General features: G+C 37.0%; 1 protein-coding gene across 2 annotated transcripts in view; it reads right to left on the reverse strand.

Moving 5' to 3' along the window:
* The window catches only part of pkp4 (plakophilin 4), a 61,121-nt gene that overhangs the window by 37,845 nt on the left and 8,391 nt on the right, over nucleotides 1-14,885 (reverse strand). For both annotated transcript variants that reach the window (XM_067459216.1, XM_067459215.1), the window contains exons 2-3: nucleotides 8,147-8,289; nucleotides 3,142-3,254 (exon numbers count right to left, since the gene is read on the reverse strand). In XM_067459216.1, the coding sequence (XP_067315317.1) occupies nucleotides 3,142-3,254; nucleotides 8,147-8,284 (251 nt within the window). In that variant the 5' untranslated portion in view covers nucleotides 8,285-8,289. The remainder of the gene's footprint in view (nucleotides 1-3,141; nucleotides 3,255-8,146; nucleotides 8,290-14,885) is intronic.

The raw sequence follows: 14,885 nt of genomic DNA on the forward strand, positions 1-14,885 counted from the left end.
TGACAGCACTGTACCTTTTTTTCTGAGAGTGTAGAAACCAAACTGTACTGAAACCGTGACCCTAAAAATGGGATAAAAACTGAACCATGAATAATTTGAACCATTACACCCTAATTCCAAACTTTAATGTCTTTTGTCTTCTGTGGAACAGAAAAGGACATGTTTAGCAGTAGGGCTGTGCAATATATAGAAATTATAGAAATATCGCAAATGTACATATCACAATATGCATATCGCAATGGCTCGCAATATCTGAATGATTTTAATAGGCTACCTCAACATTGTGAAAAGTGTACATTTTAGGTCACACATTGGGCAAAGAATAGACTGGGCACATTACTGCTACTTATGTGACTTGCTTGACGTTAAAAATAGTTATTAAACGCAATAATTTGCGAAAAACAATAATTTGACGTCTTGCGCTGTCTGACACACACCGATATGTGAACAATTTGTGACACAAATTTTTTCTACAACACAGCTGGTCACTTTCAGAAGTTGTAGCGATGCTTTCTTTTCCCAGAAAGAATGTGAAACGCAAATGGGTTTCATTCTCAGTTTTTAAATAATTTTTAATATATAATTTAAATAGATTTTACACACTAATTGCAATATCGTATCGCATATCGAATATCGCATTATTTAACAAGATATCGCATATCGCGTTTTTCTTCAATCTCGCACAGCCCTATTTAGCAGAATGTTTAAGCTGCTTTGTTCCATACAACAAAATAAGGTTATTGTCATTACTTAAATTAAATTAAAATGAACTGAAAGAAAAGAAAAGAAAATATATTTTTTTAAAAAATTCAGCTTGTTGCCAAGGTATAATTTCTCATTTACTTGACGTACTAAAATAACTAACATTTAAATAAAAAAAATTATAAGAACTATTTAACATTGTAATAAAAATAAAAATAAAATACTAAAACATTAAAATATCAAATTAGAAATATTAATAATAACTACACTATTGTAGTTATTATTAATATTTCTAATTTTATATTTTATATCAATAATAGTAAAACAGCACTGCTGAACTGTCAAGCTCCAAAAATTACCAAAAAAGCACAATAAAAAACACTGTTTGCTCAATATCCTCTTTTTTGTCCCTCAGTGGTGTTGAGTGTGTTGCAAACCAACCCTGCACATTCTGCTTTAAACATCAGCTTTTTGTGCTCAATAAAAGAAACATCAAATGTAACCATGTAAGGTGACTGAGTAAATAACAAGACACTTTTCACTTTGCATTTCCTTCTGTACCATCATTGCCAACTATTAAGCCGTTAAAAACCACAACAGTGATCACATTTTTACGAACATGCGCATGTTTTGAACAAAAAGAAAAAGAAAAAAAAAGATGCTGAGCAGGTCTCATGGTAATAACAAGAAAGCAGCACAGATGTTCTTAAATTCTTTTTATAAATACATTTTCATTTACTCTATTGTATGACGTCGCTGATGTTAAAACTGGTCAATGCATTTCAAAACCGCCATGTTTGAATGTCTAGGAATACAAATGAGCTTCAAGAGCAAAAGCAAAATGGAAGGCTCTCTGTAAATATCCTAAATTAAAACCTGTTCCTCACAGAGCTATTGCGCAGTGTACAAAATGTCATATGGGTTACCTTTATGATACTTTTAAGGCGGGTATGCACAGCGAGTTCTGACACTGGAGGTCGTGAGCCATTGCACACGTTACGAGTCAGTTAACCTGATAATCATGTCAAAGCAGGTGGTATACGGCACGACTGTACTGCACGGTGAGCTGGCAGCAATCGTGTGAGCTTTTGCGCTAAACACAGAGGCTTTCAATATTGCTGCTATAGCTTTGGATAAAAAAAAGAAGGGGTATAAAAAGACAAGTGTGAAAATTATTTGGTGGAAAGCAGAGTACAACACAGCCAATAATTTCAATAAAAAATAACTAGTGTATGCGTGTGTGTTGCACCGACTAGTCAACTAATCAACTAGTCGACTTTATGCTCTGCCATGACGCTTTAAGGTTGATGGCGACTTGTCACTGGCCTATAGAGGGTGCAACAGGATAAGCAATTTCCTGACACGCAGGCTGTTTTCAAGTTAGTTAAAAATGACCAAATGCATACTCCGAGAGCTCTCCACAAGACATGTTTGATTATACCATCTGGATGCTCAAAACTATTGGAAGAATGCACACTTATTGTACACGTAAGTTCATCATCGCGCTTAACTAATGCATGCTGCATTGCAACGCACACACATAGCCGATCGCGTGAGCCTCACTCAAAACCATTCAGTAGCGCAGAAATGTATTGTCGACACTGTTCATGATTTATCAATAAAATAGCTTAGAAACTGAAAAGTTCTAGCATATATTTCTTGATAACTAAAACTCACAGCTTCACTATTAGTAGAGAGACGCTGGCAGGTAAAAATATATTCACACGCATTCACTCACTAATGCATTTATATACATGTAATCTTTATTGTGCTAGTTTATCTGTATCTTAAGAACGCACAGAAATCTGTGAGAAATATAACTACCATAAGACAAAACAACTGATACAAAAGCTGTTATGTAGGAGCAATAACCTTACGGGCAGTGCGGTGTCATATGCCATAGCTGTCCTGTGCACAAGAAGACCCGAGTTCGAGTCTCAGCTCAAGGTTCAGGCTTATTTGTTCATTAATGACGTCATCAGCGACTAGTCGATGTCAACTTGACTTTCCTCACATAAATGTCAACTTAAAAAAATCGTGTGTGTGCATGAGTGTGTGCGTCCATGCTACTGGACTATAATAATATTGGACTATAATAAGTAATTGTGTATGATTTGTCAATAGGGGTCAGCCTATACAGGGAAAAATCGGACGACTCCCTATATTTTTTTAAACATGGTCGGGAGGTACTCATAACGTACTCGTCTTGGCTCATAATTCCTCTCATACAATTTGACCCATGAACATACGAGCATCAACGATTTCAATGAGCTTTCTCCTGAGAGAAAAAAATGAACCGCAAGCTTGAAAAAAAAAAAACATAATTTGAAAAATGGAAAGTAAATAACAATGTTTATATATTCCTTTAAATCAAAGCTATTCATTCACATCACAGAGAACATGACTTTAGTATTTATCATAGCGTTTTTCAAAGCTTACCTGTCACTCGCAGCACCTGGAGACTCCGCCCCCAACCTGCATCGCTCCAGCTGATTGGCCACAATCTGTCTCTCTTCTTCAAGTTCTCTGGTAAGCCGTTCAAACTGGAGCTCCTTCAGAAAGACAGGAGGGACAAAAGTGTCACCATCACTGCCTTCTATCATCAAAAACAGATCCATTATGTGAAGGCAGTGCACACTTCATACCCGTTTCCAGTTACAATGTTAATTAAGCTTCAAAATGCATCATCTTTAAATCCCATTTCATCCAACTTCCATCCTGTCTCGCTGCTCTTTGCTTCTGAATTTGTGGCCTCTTCCCCTCCTCTTGTTCTGTCTCTGAAGCCTAGGTCTGTGTGTGTGTGTGTGTGTGTGTGTGTGTGCAATGCATGTGTGTCTGTTTATGTGTGTGTGTGTGTGCGCGGAAGGCGAGAAGGCTGCACTGTTGGCCTGCCTCTCTCTGATAGAGACAGACTCGTTGATGCAGCTGCCCTTAAAGGAGACACACACACTCTCTCACACACATATAAACAGCCACATTGCTGCTGTATTGACTATAGTGTTCTGAGGAAAAGAAATATCACTGTTGTGTCACCGCATATTTTCATGATTGCCTGCCATTGTTACATTGCAACGAAACGACTCTGGAGCATTGTATCTGCTCTGAAAATAGATATTAAATTCAGAAAGTAGTTCAGGTATCAAGCTAACAAGCGCAAGAAGAGGTTGCAATTAATGTAGCCAATGAATAGGAGAGATATTGAGTGTTGTTCTCCTGGTGAGATAAGTCAGGCAATGGCTATCTGCCTTGTGCCATGCTGTGAGCTACCAGCTGTACCAGGCCTCTTCTATTCAACCTATTGTTCAGAGTGACAATACTTGCCTATGTCCTGATTCTGTCCAAGAGGAGCATAAAGAAAAGACAAGACTTGACCACACAAATCACTGCACTCTCACACACACACAAAGCAATGAAATCCATGCTGTAGTTTCTGGTGTCCTGGTGAAACATGTTAAGCCTGACAATGGGTTAAGATACGTTTAATTAGTAATTATCTAAACTGTGAGACAGATTTGAAGGCTGAAGCATCAGACCTGATGCAAGGAAACATGCAAATAAGAATACTTTTTAAAAAATTTAATCAATTTTTTTTTTTAAATAAGTATAATTATAATTATAAAACAATTAAATAATAATCTTGTTCTCAAGCAAATTAACTAATGAAATAAAACATATTAAAAACACAGTACTAATAAATTGGTAACAATTAAATAAACTTAAAACTTAATGATAAACTAAACGATAAAACCTAAACGTTGTCAGCTCTCAAATTCAGTGTAAATCTGATGTGAGGAACTAGGGGCTATATGTCATAATTTTCATGTTTAAATCACTTTATATTGCCCATGTGTTAACCACCTTGTAACGAGACCTTCGCCAACTTCCTAGGATGTCTACAAAAGCCTGTAGACTTTTATGTGAAGGACTCTTACTCCTGAGAGCCTCTCTTCCATTTTATGACAAATTAAATGAATGCTTGCAATGCATACTTTATAAACAAACCAGCCCCGGCTCATCTGTATGGGCAGGTGGGGCCAAAATATTAATCCAAACATAGACCTCTATATACATGGAATTAATAATACATTGCAAATGTATTCAGAATTCTGCAACAAATATTTTTCGGATTGTCTAGCCTTTTTAAGTCGTAAAGTCGGATATATTAAGATGAAGAGCGTGGATTCAACAGGCATATATTCATGATACTAAATGGGGCAGCCTTCTCTGCGCCCTCCCTAGCTCTACAGCGCCCCACAAATTTCCATTGTAAATCAGTGGTGAAAAATAGAACTGCAACGTGCTCTCATAGAGAGCCATTGAGACAGATTTTTGGCTGCCCCACCTGTTTTCACGTGACCTCACTTAAACCTTGCTCCAGACCAAGACGATATCAGTCCACTTCAGCTATGTGTCTGCATCAGGTCGGTAACTAGTTGAATGTCTGTTCTTCCTATGTGGAGTAGCATATCAAATGAATTAATTAAATGACTTCTTATTACTTCTAAGCTAAGAACAAAATTCTTATGCTGTGAGTATATCTGGGTCTTGAATCACGTTCAGTCTCTTGTATGTGAGCACGAGCAATAATAAGTTGCTGGCTGAGTTCACTTAATGGCCACCGGTGTCGCTAATAAGAAGGGTTTCTGAATTCTACATATAGCCCATTTAAAAAAGAATCTTGTTCTTTACCAAACTGGCTGATTAATAAAGTAAAATATATAATATAAAACAATAAAATAAATTGACAATAAAAATTAGGGATGGGCCGATATGATTTTTTGGGGCCGATTATTGGCCGATACCGATATCAATTTTTGTCATGTGCCCTCTTATTAACAATTTTGTCATTAAAATAGAGTGTTTTGATCATGTTTTAAATAAGCAAAGTAAAACAAAAGCGAGAGCTTAGATTCCTACCCGAGCCGGTGCACGTTGTGCCCGACACATTAACTGTAATTATGAGCCCAAGCCCGAGCCCGATTTAAACCCGACCATTTTTTAAATGTTTGACCAATTGACAAAATGCGCAACCAGATGTTCGAATAGTTTGAATATTCGTGTTTTTTTTTTAAGGGAATATTCGAACATCATTTTAAAGCAATTTTGAAAGCCCTAATAACATTGCTGTTTTCTCCAGAGTGACTGTACAGCCAAATCAAATTTTGTTGCAATATTTTCCTGTTTAACACTGTGAAGCTGCTTTGAAACAATCGTCATTTTAAAAGCTCTATATAAATAAAGTTGACTTCGCTCACCGGTTGACTTGACTCTGCTCGACCGCTTACCGGTAAAATGATGCTCGCTCAAATCCAGCTCAGACATTTATCTGTAGCTTACTTTGTTGTAGCCATTAAAGGACAACTCCGGTGAGAAATGAACCTAGGGGTAATTAACAGATGGTTACCGAGTAGATTGTTCGCTGGGATGCGTTTTCTTGAAAATCGAATGTAAAGAGTTTTATCTCTAAAAACAGATTAGCTTATAATGCTTGTCTATGGGGCACAGGGTAGACACAGGGTGGTAAAATTAAATCGCTAGTTAATACCACTAACAAGGCTCAAAATAGCCTCACACTAACACGGTAGCATAATGAGGGTCCCTACATGCAAACCGAAGGATTGAGAACTTTGTAAGTGTACAAACAGTTTAATAAGAAGACACTTTATAAACACAGTGCATTACGCGTTCATGGACAGGCGTCATCTTGGAAAACAGTCTCGACTCATCGAGCGACGAGAGCTCTGCTAAGTGATGAACTGTGACTTGGAATCTCATATGGTCCGTTGTTTCCGGAAGAAAACACTGAACACAACAGAGAAAATAAATAAATAAAAATAAAAACGTCCATGTTATTACATTTCACAAACTTAATTCCTATCGACCAGCTCACTTAGAACAGCACTCGTAGATCGATTCATCGAGACTGTTTTTCGAGATGGCGCCTGTCTGTGAACGCGTAAGGCACTATGTTTACAACGTATCTTCTTATTAAACTGTTTGTACTCTTACAAAGTTCTCAATGCTTCGGTTTGCATGTAGGGACCCTCATTATGCTACCGTGTTAGTGTGAGGCTATTTTGAGCCTTGTTAGTGGTATTAACTAGCAATTTAATTTTACCACCCTGTGTCTACCCTGTGCCCCATAGACAAGCATTATAAGCTAATCTGTTTTTAGAGATAAAACTCTTTACATTCGATTTTCAAGAAAACGCATCCCAGCGAACGATCTACTCGGTAACCATCTGTTAATTACCCCTAGGTTCATTTCTCACCGGAGTTGTCCTTTAAACAATGTTTGTTTTTTCTTCCATATTTATGTTTAAATATTATACTATTTTTACATTTCATCATGATTATGATAAGTCCAAAGATGCGAGTGGGTCAGAAATGTGGTTATATTTAGTTTAATATTAAGTTTTGTTTTGTAGAAAGCATTTCTTTCGTTTTGTTTAAATTATATCTTAATTTTAATAAAGTTTTCATAGGCCAATTGCCTGGATTAATTAAATAAGAAGCAAATCGCAGACTAAAATCGTGACATGAAGTTGTGGGAGAGATCGCTTTCATTACTCATGAACTGGAGCGTGTCTCATAAATAAACCGAAACTCAGCTGGCTACTTGGCTCACAGGCATGAGAAATATGCGTATAGAAAACTTGAAATGTCCACTGGTAAACGAAACGAAAATATTTAATTAAGCAAAGTGCAGTGTTTGATGCGAGCAGCTCATGAACACTGAACGTTTCTGTTCAGAATACTGCACTTCATCACTGCACAAGCTTTGAGTTTAACGCACTTTTGTTTTTTGATAAACATTAAAACACAGGCAGCAGCGCAGCAGGAATAATACAGTATCATCTCGGATCATGCAGCAGACATTATACAGCTCAGTGCCTTCACGCAGTTCATTACTAAACCATCAGTTTGTTATATCGGCCTTTTTCATGCTATAGCCGATATGCTGATGGTTGTAAATTGATCAAAAATCAACTGATAAATATCGGTGGCTGATACATCGGTGCATCCCTAATAAAAATGTATAATAAAAAAACTATAAAATATATTAAAAATAGTTACTTGGTAAAACTAGACATTATCAGCTCTCAAATTCAGTGTAAACCTGATGAGAAGAAATAGGTAAATATGAATCTTAGGATCTAGTTCTTAGAAAACTTGGCTTAAAATAAAATAAAATAAATAAAAGCTCTGTAATCTGTACAGAAAGGAACCAAGCATCATCAGCTCTAAAATTCAGTGTAGACTGGATATTTGTGTCCTCAAAGGGAGCTTTCCCCACCCAAGAATTAATAATGCAAATATGCCTTTTTTACTAATGAGCACGTTGACTTACACCTACAATCTGCAGCCACTCATGTTTGAGCTGCTATTCAGATTACAGCTACCCTACAGCCAGACGCAAGCAGATGGAAGCGGTGCGGTATACCTGTTCTTTAACAGAAGCCAGCAGGTTGGTGGTGGTGGTGGTGATGGTGGCATCAGTCGCCATGTTGTTGTTGTTGGATCTTCCCTCACCACTCAGCATCTCCCTTTCCTCCACAGGGCTTTGCCTTGGAGTAGGCATTCCCCCTGCGCACATGAACACACAAACACAGCAATTACCATCACCGATACACTACTAAATTAATAGTGATGGGTAAAGACATTTATGTATCTAAAGTTTTCTTGTTATCAAATAAGATTGTATAACTATTAAGCAGGATAACTGTTAACCTTGCTAATAAGAAGAAATGTAATTTTCTTGAGCAGCAAATCAGCGTAGTAGAATGATTTGATTAGAATGAGACTGGAGTAATGATGCTGAAAATTTAGTGTCATTACAACTAAAATTACATTTTAAAATGTAAACATATATTTAAATAAAACTGTAATATATATATATATATATATATATATATATATATATATATATATATATATATATATATAATTAATTTAATTTACGAAACCATACTATACCAAAACCAAATATTGCTAGACTATTTGACCTAGCTGATATACCTGTATAAGTAAAGGTGACTTCCTTGAAGTCAACAAAAAACAGTAATCTTTACACATTTGACTTATTTAAAATGCAAGACTTGATTTTATCTATTGTAAATCAATTTAATCATGAAATGCATGCTTCAGCCTCTTCTAAGGGGGCTTTTTGACTAAGACGTAGAAGCTGAAGGTCAAGTTCATCCTCAAGAGCATCTTCACATAACATTGTTTACAATTTGATGAAATATTCTGAGGATACAATTTTTTCTTTAGAATAAAGTTGCACTGATGAATCAAGCACAAGGACCAGGAACATACATAAAGCAAGCAAACAGGGACACTTTTGATTCCATTGCACTTTTTTTAGACTGGCAAAGAAAGCCTGGAGTTCTTGGCAGCATTACGGCAGGGCAACAAGGGATGTATTCCAACGTGTGTTCCAGCATCCCAGCATGCAACAGCATGACAAGACAACCTGTTCCCTTTCCAGTTCCCCTCCCCCAACCAACAGCAATAAAAGTAAAAAAAAAATAGTATGATCAGCAGATGCACTTATTTCCCTCTTTCTGGATGCTTTTAACATAAAAAAAAAGTAGAGCCTATCTTTCAGCTTGGCCGAACTGCATTTTTATGTAAAAGCAGATCATGCAAATAACAAAGTGGTATTTTGAAGAGTGTGCTTTTGATAGTATGTTTTGGAATAGTAAGATTAGATGAAACAAGATTAGATCTAACATAAGATTAGAAGGACAAAACTACGTATTTCAAAATTGACTAGTTGACTAACCGGTACTAAGTGTTCACATGAGTCTGATCATTCTTTATGTGTTTATTGTGGGTGTTATTGGGATGTGTTCTTGTATTCAAAACAACCTGGAGAACAACAAAGCTTAAAATAACCATCTTGAAGTGTAAAATTCATGGCAAAGATGCTCAAAGGACAGCGTGTTGCAACGCCAGGCGACGAGTGAATGTCATTGAATCATTCACTCAACCATTTTGTTCAAGATGAGTCATTGAATTAGAGAGGCACAGACAATAACATCAGCTGTGCATTCTCACTCTCTTCTCTGAGGGTGGAGTGATACACACTGCCTCCTCTCACTTATTTCATTCACTCTGGTTAAATACCGCTTGTATTGCGCACTAATCTATGGAGTGCCAAAGCCGCCTCTCAAACAGCTTGTGATTCCCAAGTAGCAAACATACTTGAAAAAAGTACCATCTTGCTGAGTATTCATTTAAACAGTCAGTAGTGAAAAGTAAATAGTTAAGAAAGATAATGCATGTTGTGTAGCAGTGTAAAAGTAAGCTCTTAAAATGACAGCAGTATAATATTCCTGCTGCTGTCTGTCATGTTAAACAAAGAACAAAAACACTCATGACTGAATTACTGTACGTGGATTACTGATGTACTTTTGTAACTTTAATTGTAAGCATTATTCTTAAAGGGGTGATGAATTGAGAAATCAACTTTCCCTTTAGCTTTTGATATATAAAAGGTCATGGTTATATAAGAATATCCTGTAAGTTTCAGAGCAGAAAACTTCCTTGTTAGTCAAAGAAAAGCTAGCTGGTCAACAACAATAAACCTGCAGAGGAAGATTAAGATATTGCGCTATCCCTGGTTGTGGAAGAACACAGTCGCTGCGTAAGCTTCCTTCGGATCCTAATATTAGGAATGTGTGGTTGAAATTTATTTTTAATGAAGTTCCAGCTCACGTGGGGAAGACATATTCACTTCAGTTCACTGCGGGATCGTTTGTAAACAAATCTACGGTTTATGCGAGATTTGGATCCGACAGGAATGGTGCAACACACTTATGTGAGTAAAACGTGTTTTTATATGTAATAGTATTGTATTGTTATAGATCGTTTTGCTTATGTGTACGTGTATAACAGAACATACCTTTAGCAGGATAAAGACGTTTACACAAGCCCTGTGGTTGAGAAAATCATTCTGGTTGCCACTTCTCCCTCAATCTCTCCTCTCCCTCATTAAATATGCAAATCTTATCCAATCCTAGCTGTGGGAGTTTACTTCCAAGTCTCCAGTGTGGCACGCACACAAAAACCCAGTGTTTTGGAGAGAGCCTCAAAAGCAGTGTAGAAAATAGTCTATTACTTATGATGTTTTTGAATGTATATATTAATATTTTAAAATTTCACATTTAAAGAAGTCTAGTATTTGACCATGTCTAACGTATTCAAATGTAAAACCTACAAATAAGTACGCAGTTATGATCTGCAATGCTTTAAGCAACTTGACTATTATTTTTAAAGAGCCACACAGGCAATTTGTGGGTAATGGCATTACAAATAAGAACAAATAACTTAAATACAAGAAGCAGCACAAATAAATACTATTGAGAATAAAATAAAATACACAATGCTTTTCATGTTTTTCAGGTTGGTCTTTGTTTTTAGTTAGAGAAATGGAATAAAGTAATCAAATGTAAAATAACTGCACATTTCACTGTTTAAATTAAAGAGGAATCCTTATTAAATTTACAAAAGCTTTTCAATCAAGAGCAGTGAGTGATGTCTTTATCTTTTGTTTGACATTAAACAGACAGCAGTAAAGGCTACTGCTCCTTTAAGACCTAATGCAAGGATAGTCGTCTTTTTTCACTTAAGGCATACAGAGTAGGCTACAGACTATGTCTTCTTGGATACTCATTAAGATGGACATTTTGGCATACTTTTGTGTGAATTTGTCCGTTCAAGCACAGGATTTGAAAGAGAACTCAATATTTGCGTGCTGTGAGACGTGTGCGCGCTTTGGGATGAGTGCACAGAGACAGATCTTCTCATTCGCGTCTTCTGGCTACACGCGGGTGATGATGACGGAGAAATGACTGGTCATATTCAGACATACGGCAGCACTCGCATGTATTGAACAGTTTACAAAGAGAGACTGTTTGACATTTTTCTTTTATTATCGCTGTTGTTGTAGTGTATAACTGAGAAGCCAGCACATGTGTCCATCGACAGAAACATACATTTAGCATTATTTTCAAGTTATAACCTATATTAAAGATGCATCATCAGATGTGAGATGAACCGCGGTGCAAGTGCATCCTGGCACCTTTTACACGGCACCGCTGCTTGGCAGCCGGTTGGGAAACACTGATCTGTTCAAATGTATTGATTGACACAGCGAAGGTTTGTTTAGAACTATTGAGAGCGCCGTGACCACGCGCGCTGCCGCGAGATGAACGCGTTTCGCAACTCTGCAACAAAACTTGTTTAAGACTTACGGTCGAATGCAACGCACCGAGTGTGTGTGACTGTGTGACTAAGAGACGTGCAAGAGGCAGAGGGAAGGCTAAGGAAATGCAGCTGAACGAATATGCGCGCGTGTAAATATGAATGAAGACGAAGCAATATGTGGCGGCCGGTGTTGATTCTGTGGCGGTCCGCCACAAATTAGTCTATGTGTGGGAAACACTGATAGATTTCTGTTTGTATATGCCTTTAATAATAGTTAGAAAGATTGTGATTGTATCAGCAGGTAACACTTTTGGAAATCGGAATCAGCCAAGAAAATTTTAATTGGTGCATCTCTACATTGAATAATTTGATAAACCAATTTGTTAAAAAATAAAGTAGTTCAAATGAATCATATCGATAGTAATGTTTCCCTTGTCCACTGTCAAAGTTTTCCAGGGATACAGAGGATCTGCTATTGGGATATTATTGGCAATAACCGAATAAAACATGTATCATATTAACTACAGATCTTTGTTTCTGTTATTTGTTAATTATTTAAAACTGCAAGTGAAGGTCTCGAGTTAATTTATTAATAGAAGTACGCATTTTAAACAACTTACTGTTACTGTAAACGTATTATTCACATTCCTTTTCCATTTGTGATCATATTTTTTTCATTAGACCTAATTGATTTTGATGGACATTAAAGAAATCTGATTTTCCCCAAAAACAACGAGCCTGTGTGTCTGTGCCTGCCACAAGCCTGAGATTCACAATGAAGTATTTGACCTCTTAAAACTGCATAACAAGTACATAAACGTTATTAACCAGCCAGTGTTTAAAACTATGTCCTTACCCTAGCCCGATTCACAAAGGTAAGCTTAAAATAATGTGTTCATTTGAGTGGTACTTGTAGCTTTCTGCAGGAAACTTACAAGCCGCTGTTGCCGCTGTTCGTCTTTGCGTCATCATGTCACATCTGTATACATAAAGAAGGAGTCTGGCTAGTAGTAGTATTGCATGTGAGGATGCTGCAGGAAGCGGATCATTTATAGCTTTGTCTCAAAGCAGCTGGAATAATTACATTTATCATTTTGATGACAGATTGTAATCCAGAAATGTCCAAACAACAATCATCAGTTACAAATTGAGATTCAACCCATAGTCAAAAGCAAAAGATTAGACTGTAGAGATTAAAATCTACAGGTAACACTAACACTAACACAATGCTGATGTTGTTAACATTAACAATTTGAGAAAAAAATATAGCAATAATAATAATTTGCACAGTTTGATGTGATGCAAGCTAATCGATCGGTAGATTTAATCACTGTTGGTAGCATGATTTATTGTAATGCTTTTTTCTTCAGTTGGTCAGAACAAAAGTGGCAGAAATGTTACTTAATTGTTCAGATGACAATTAAAAAATTCTTATTTTGGTCATACTTCCAAGAAGAACCTTCCGAAGTACAGCATCCACACATTATTTACTCAATAACCATCTCAATCCCAAGACAAATACACAACGCTGTGAGATCCAGTGAAAAGCGTTCGAGTTCGATGCAGAGTTCTCCCATACAATCCACAATTCAAATGACTTGTGATTTAAACTTGTTTAAAGCTAGATGAAATAGCACTGTCATTCTCAACAACACTGATGCGGAAAACAGAAGAAACGTTGAGCCACAATGATACAATTAGAAGGTTTTTAAATCCACAAGTCGGCAACATTTACTATGATTCTACTGTAGTAACTCTAACTGAAACCATAGGAATGTGTCAAAAATGTGGAATATTCAAATACACTCACCTAAAAGATTATTAGGAACCCCTGTTAAATTTCTCATTAATGCAATTATCTTATCAACCAATCACACTGCAGTTGCTTCAATGCATTTAGGGGTATGGTCCTGGTCAAGACAATCTTCTGAACTCCAAACTGAAAGTCAGAATGGGAAAGAAAGGTGATTTAAGCAATTTTGAGCGTGGCTTGGTTGGTGGTGTCAGACGGGCTGGTCTGAGTATTTCACAATCTGCTCAGTTACTTGGATTTTCACGCACAACCATTTCTGGGGTTTACAAAGAATGGTGTGAAAAAGGAAAAACATCCAGTATGCGGCAATCCTGTGGGCGAAAATGCCTTGTTGATGCTAGAGGCCAGAGGAGAATGAGCCGACTGATTCAAGCTGATAGAAGCAGATAGAAGAGCAACTTTGACTGAAATAACCACTCGAGGTATGAAGCAAAGCATTTGTGAAGCCAAAACATGCACAACCTTAAGGCTGATGAGCTACAACAGCAGAAGACCCCACCAGGTACCACTCATCTCCACTACAAATAGGAAAAAGACGCTACAATTTGCACGAGCTCACCAAAATTGGACAGTTGAAGACTGGAAAAATGTGGCCTGGTCTGATGAGTCTCGATTTCTGTTGAGATATTCAGATGGTAGAGTCAGAATTTGGCGTAAACAGAATGAGAACATGGATCCATCATGCCTTGTTACCACTGTGCAGGCTGGTGGTGGTGGTGTAATGGTGTGGGGATGTTTTCTTGAATGTTCACTTTAGGCCCCTTAGTGCCAAAATTGGGCATTGTTTAAATGCCACTGCCTACCTGACCATTGTTTCTGACCATGTCCATCCCTTTATGACCACCATGTACCCATCCTCTGATGGCTACTTCCAGCAGTATAATGCACCATGCAGAGGTGGGTAGTAACGAATTACATTTACTTCGTTACATTTACTTGAGTAAATTTTTTGGGTAACTTGTACTTTTAGAGTATATTTAAAAATGGGCACTTTTACTTTTACTCAAGTACATTTCTTGTGAAAAAACTGTACTTTTACTTCGTTACATTCGGTGGCGTTCCTCCGCTACTGTCAATGGTGATAATTAATTATATATTTTAAAATAAGTTATGACTTGTTCGCAAGTCTCGCGAAACGTTGGAGAGTCTGCTTCGC

Source organism: Pseudorasbora parva, chromosome 12 (assembly GCF_024679245.1).
Source record: "Pseudorasbora parva isolate DD20220531a chromosome 12, ASM2467924v1, whole genome shotgun sequence".
In the NCBI taxonomy this organism is placed as follows: domain Eukaryota; kingdom Metazoa; phylum Chordata; class Actinopteri; order Cypriniformes; family Gobionidae; genus Pseudorasbora; species Pseudorasbora parva.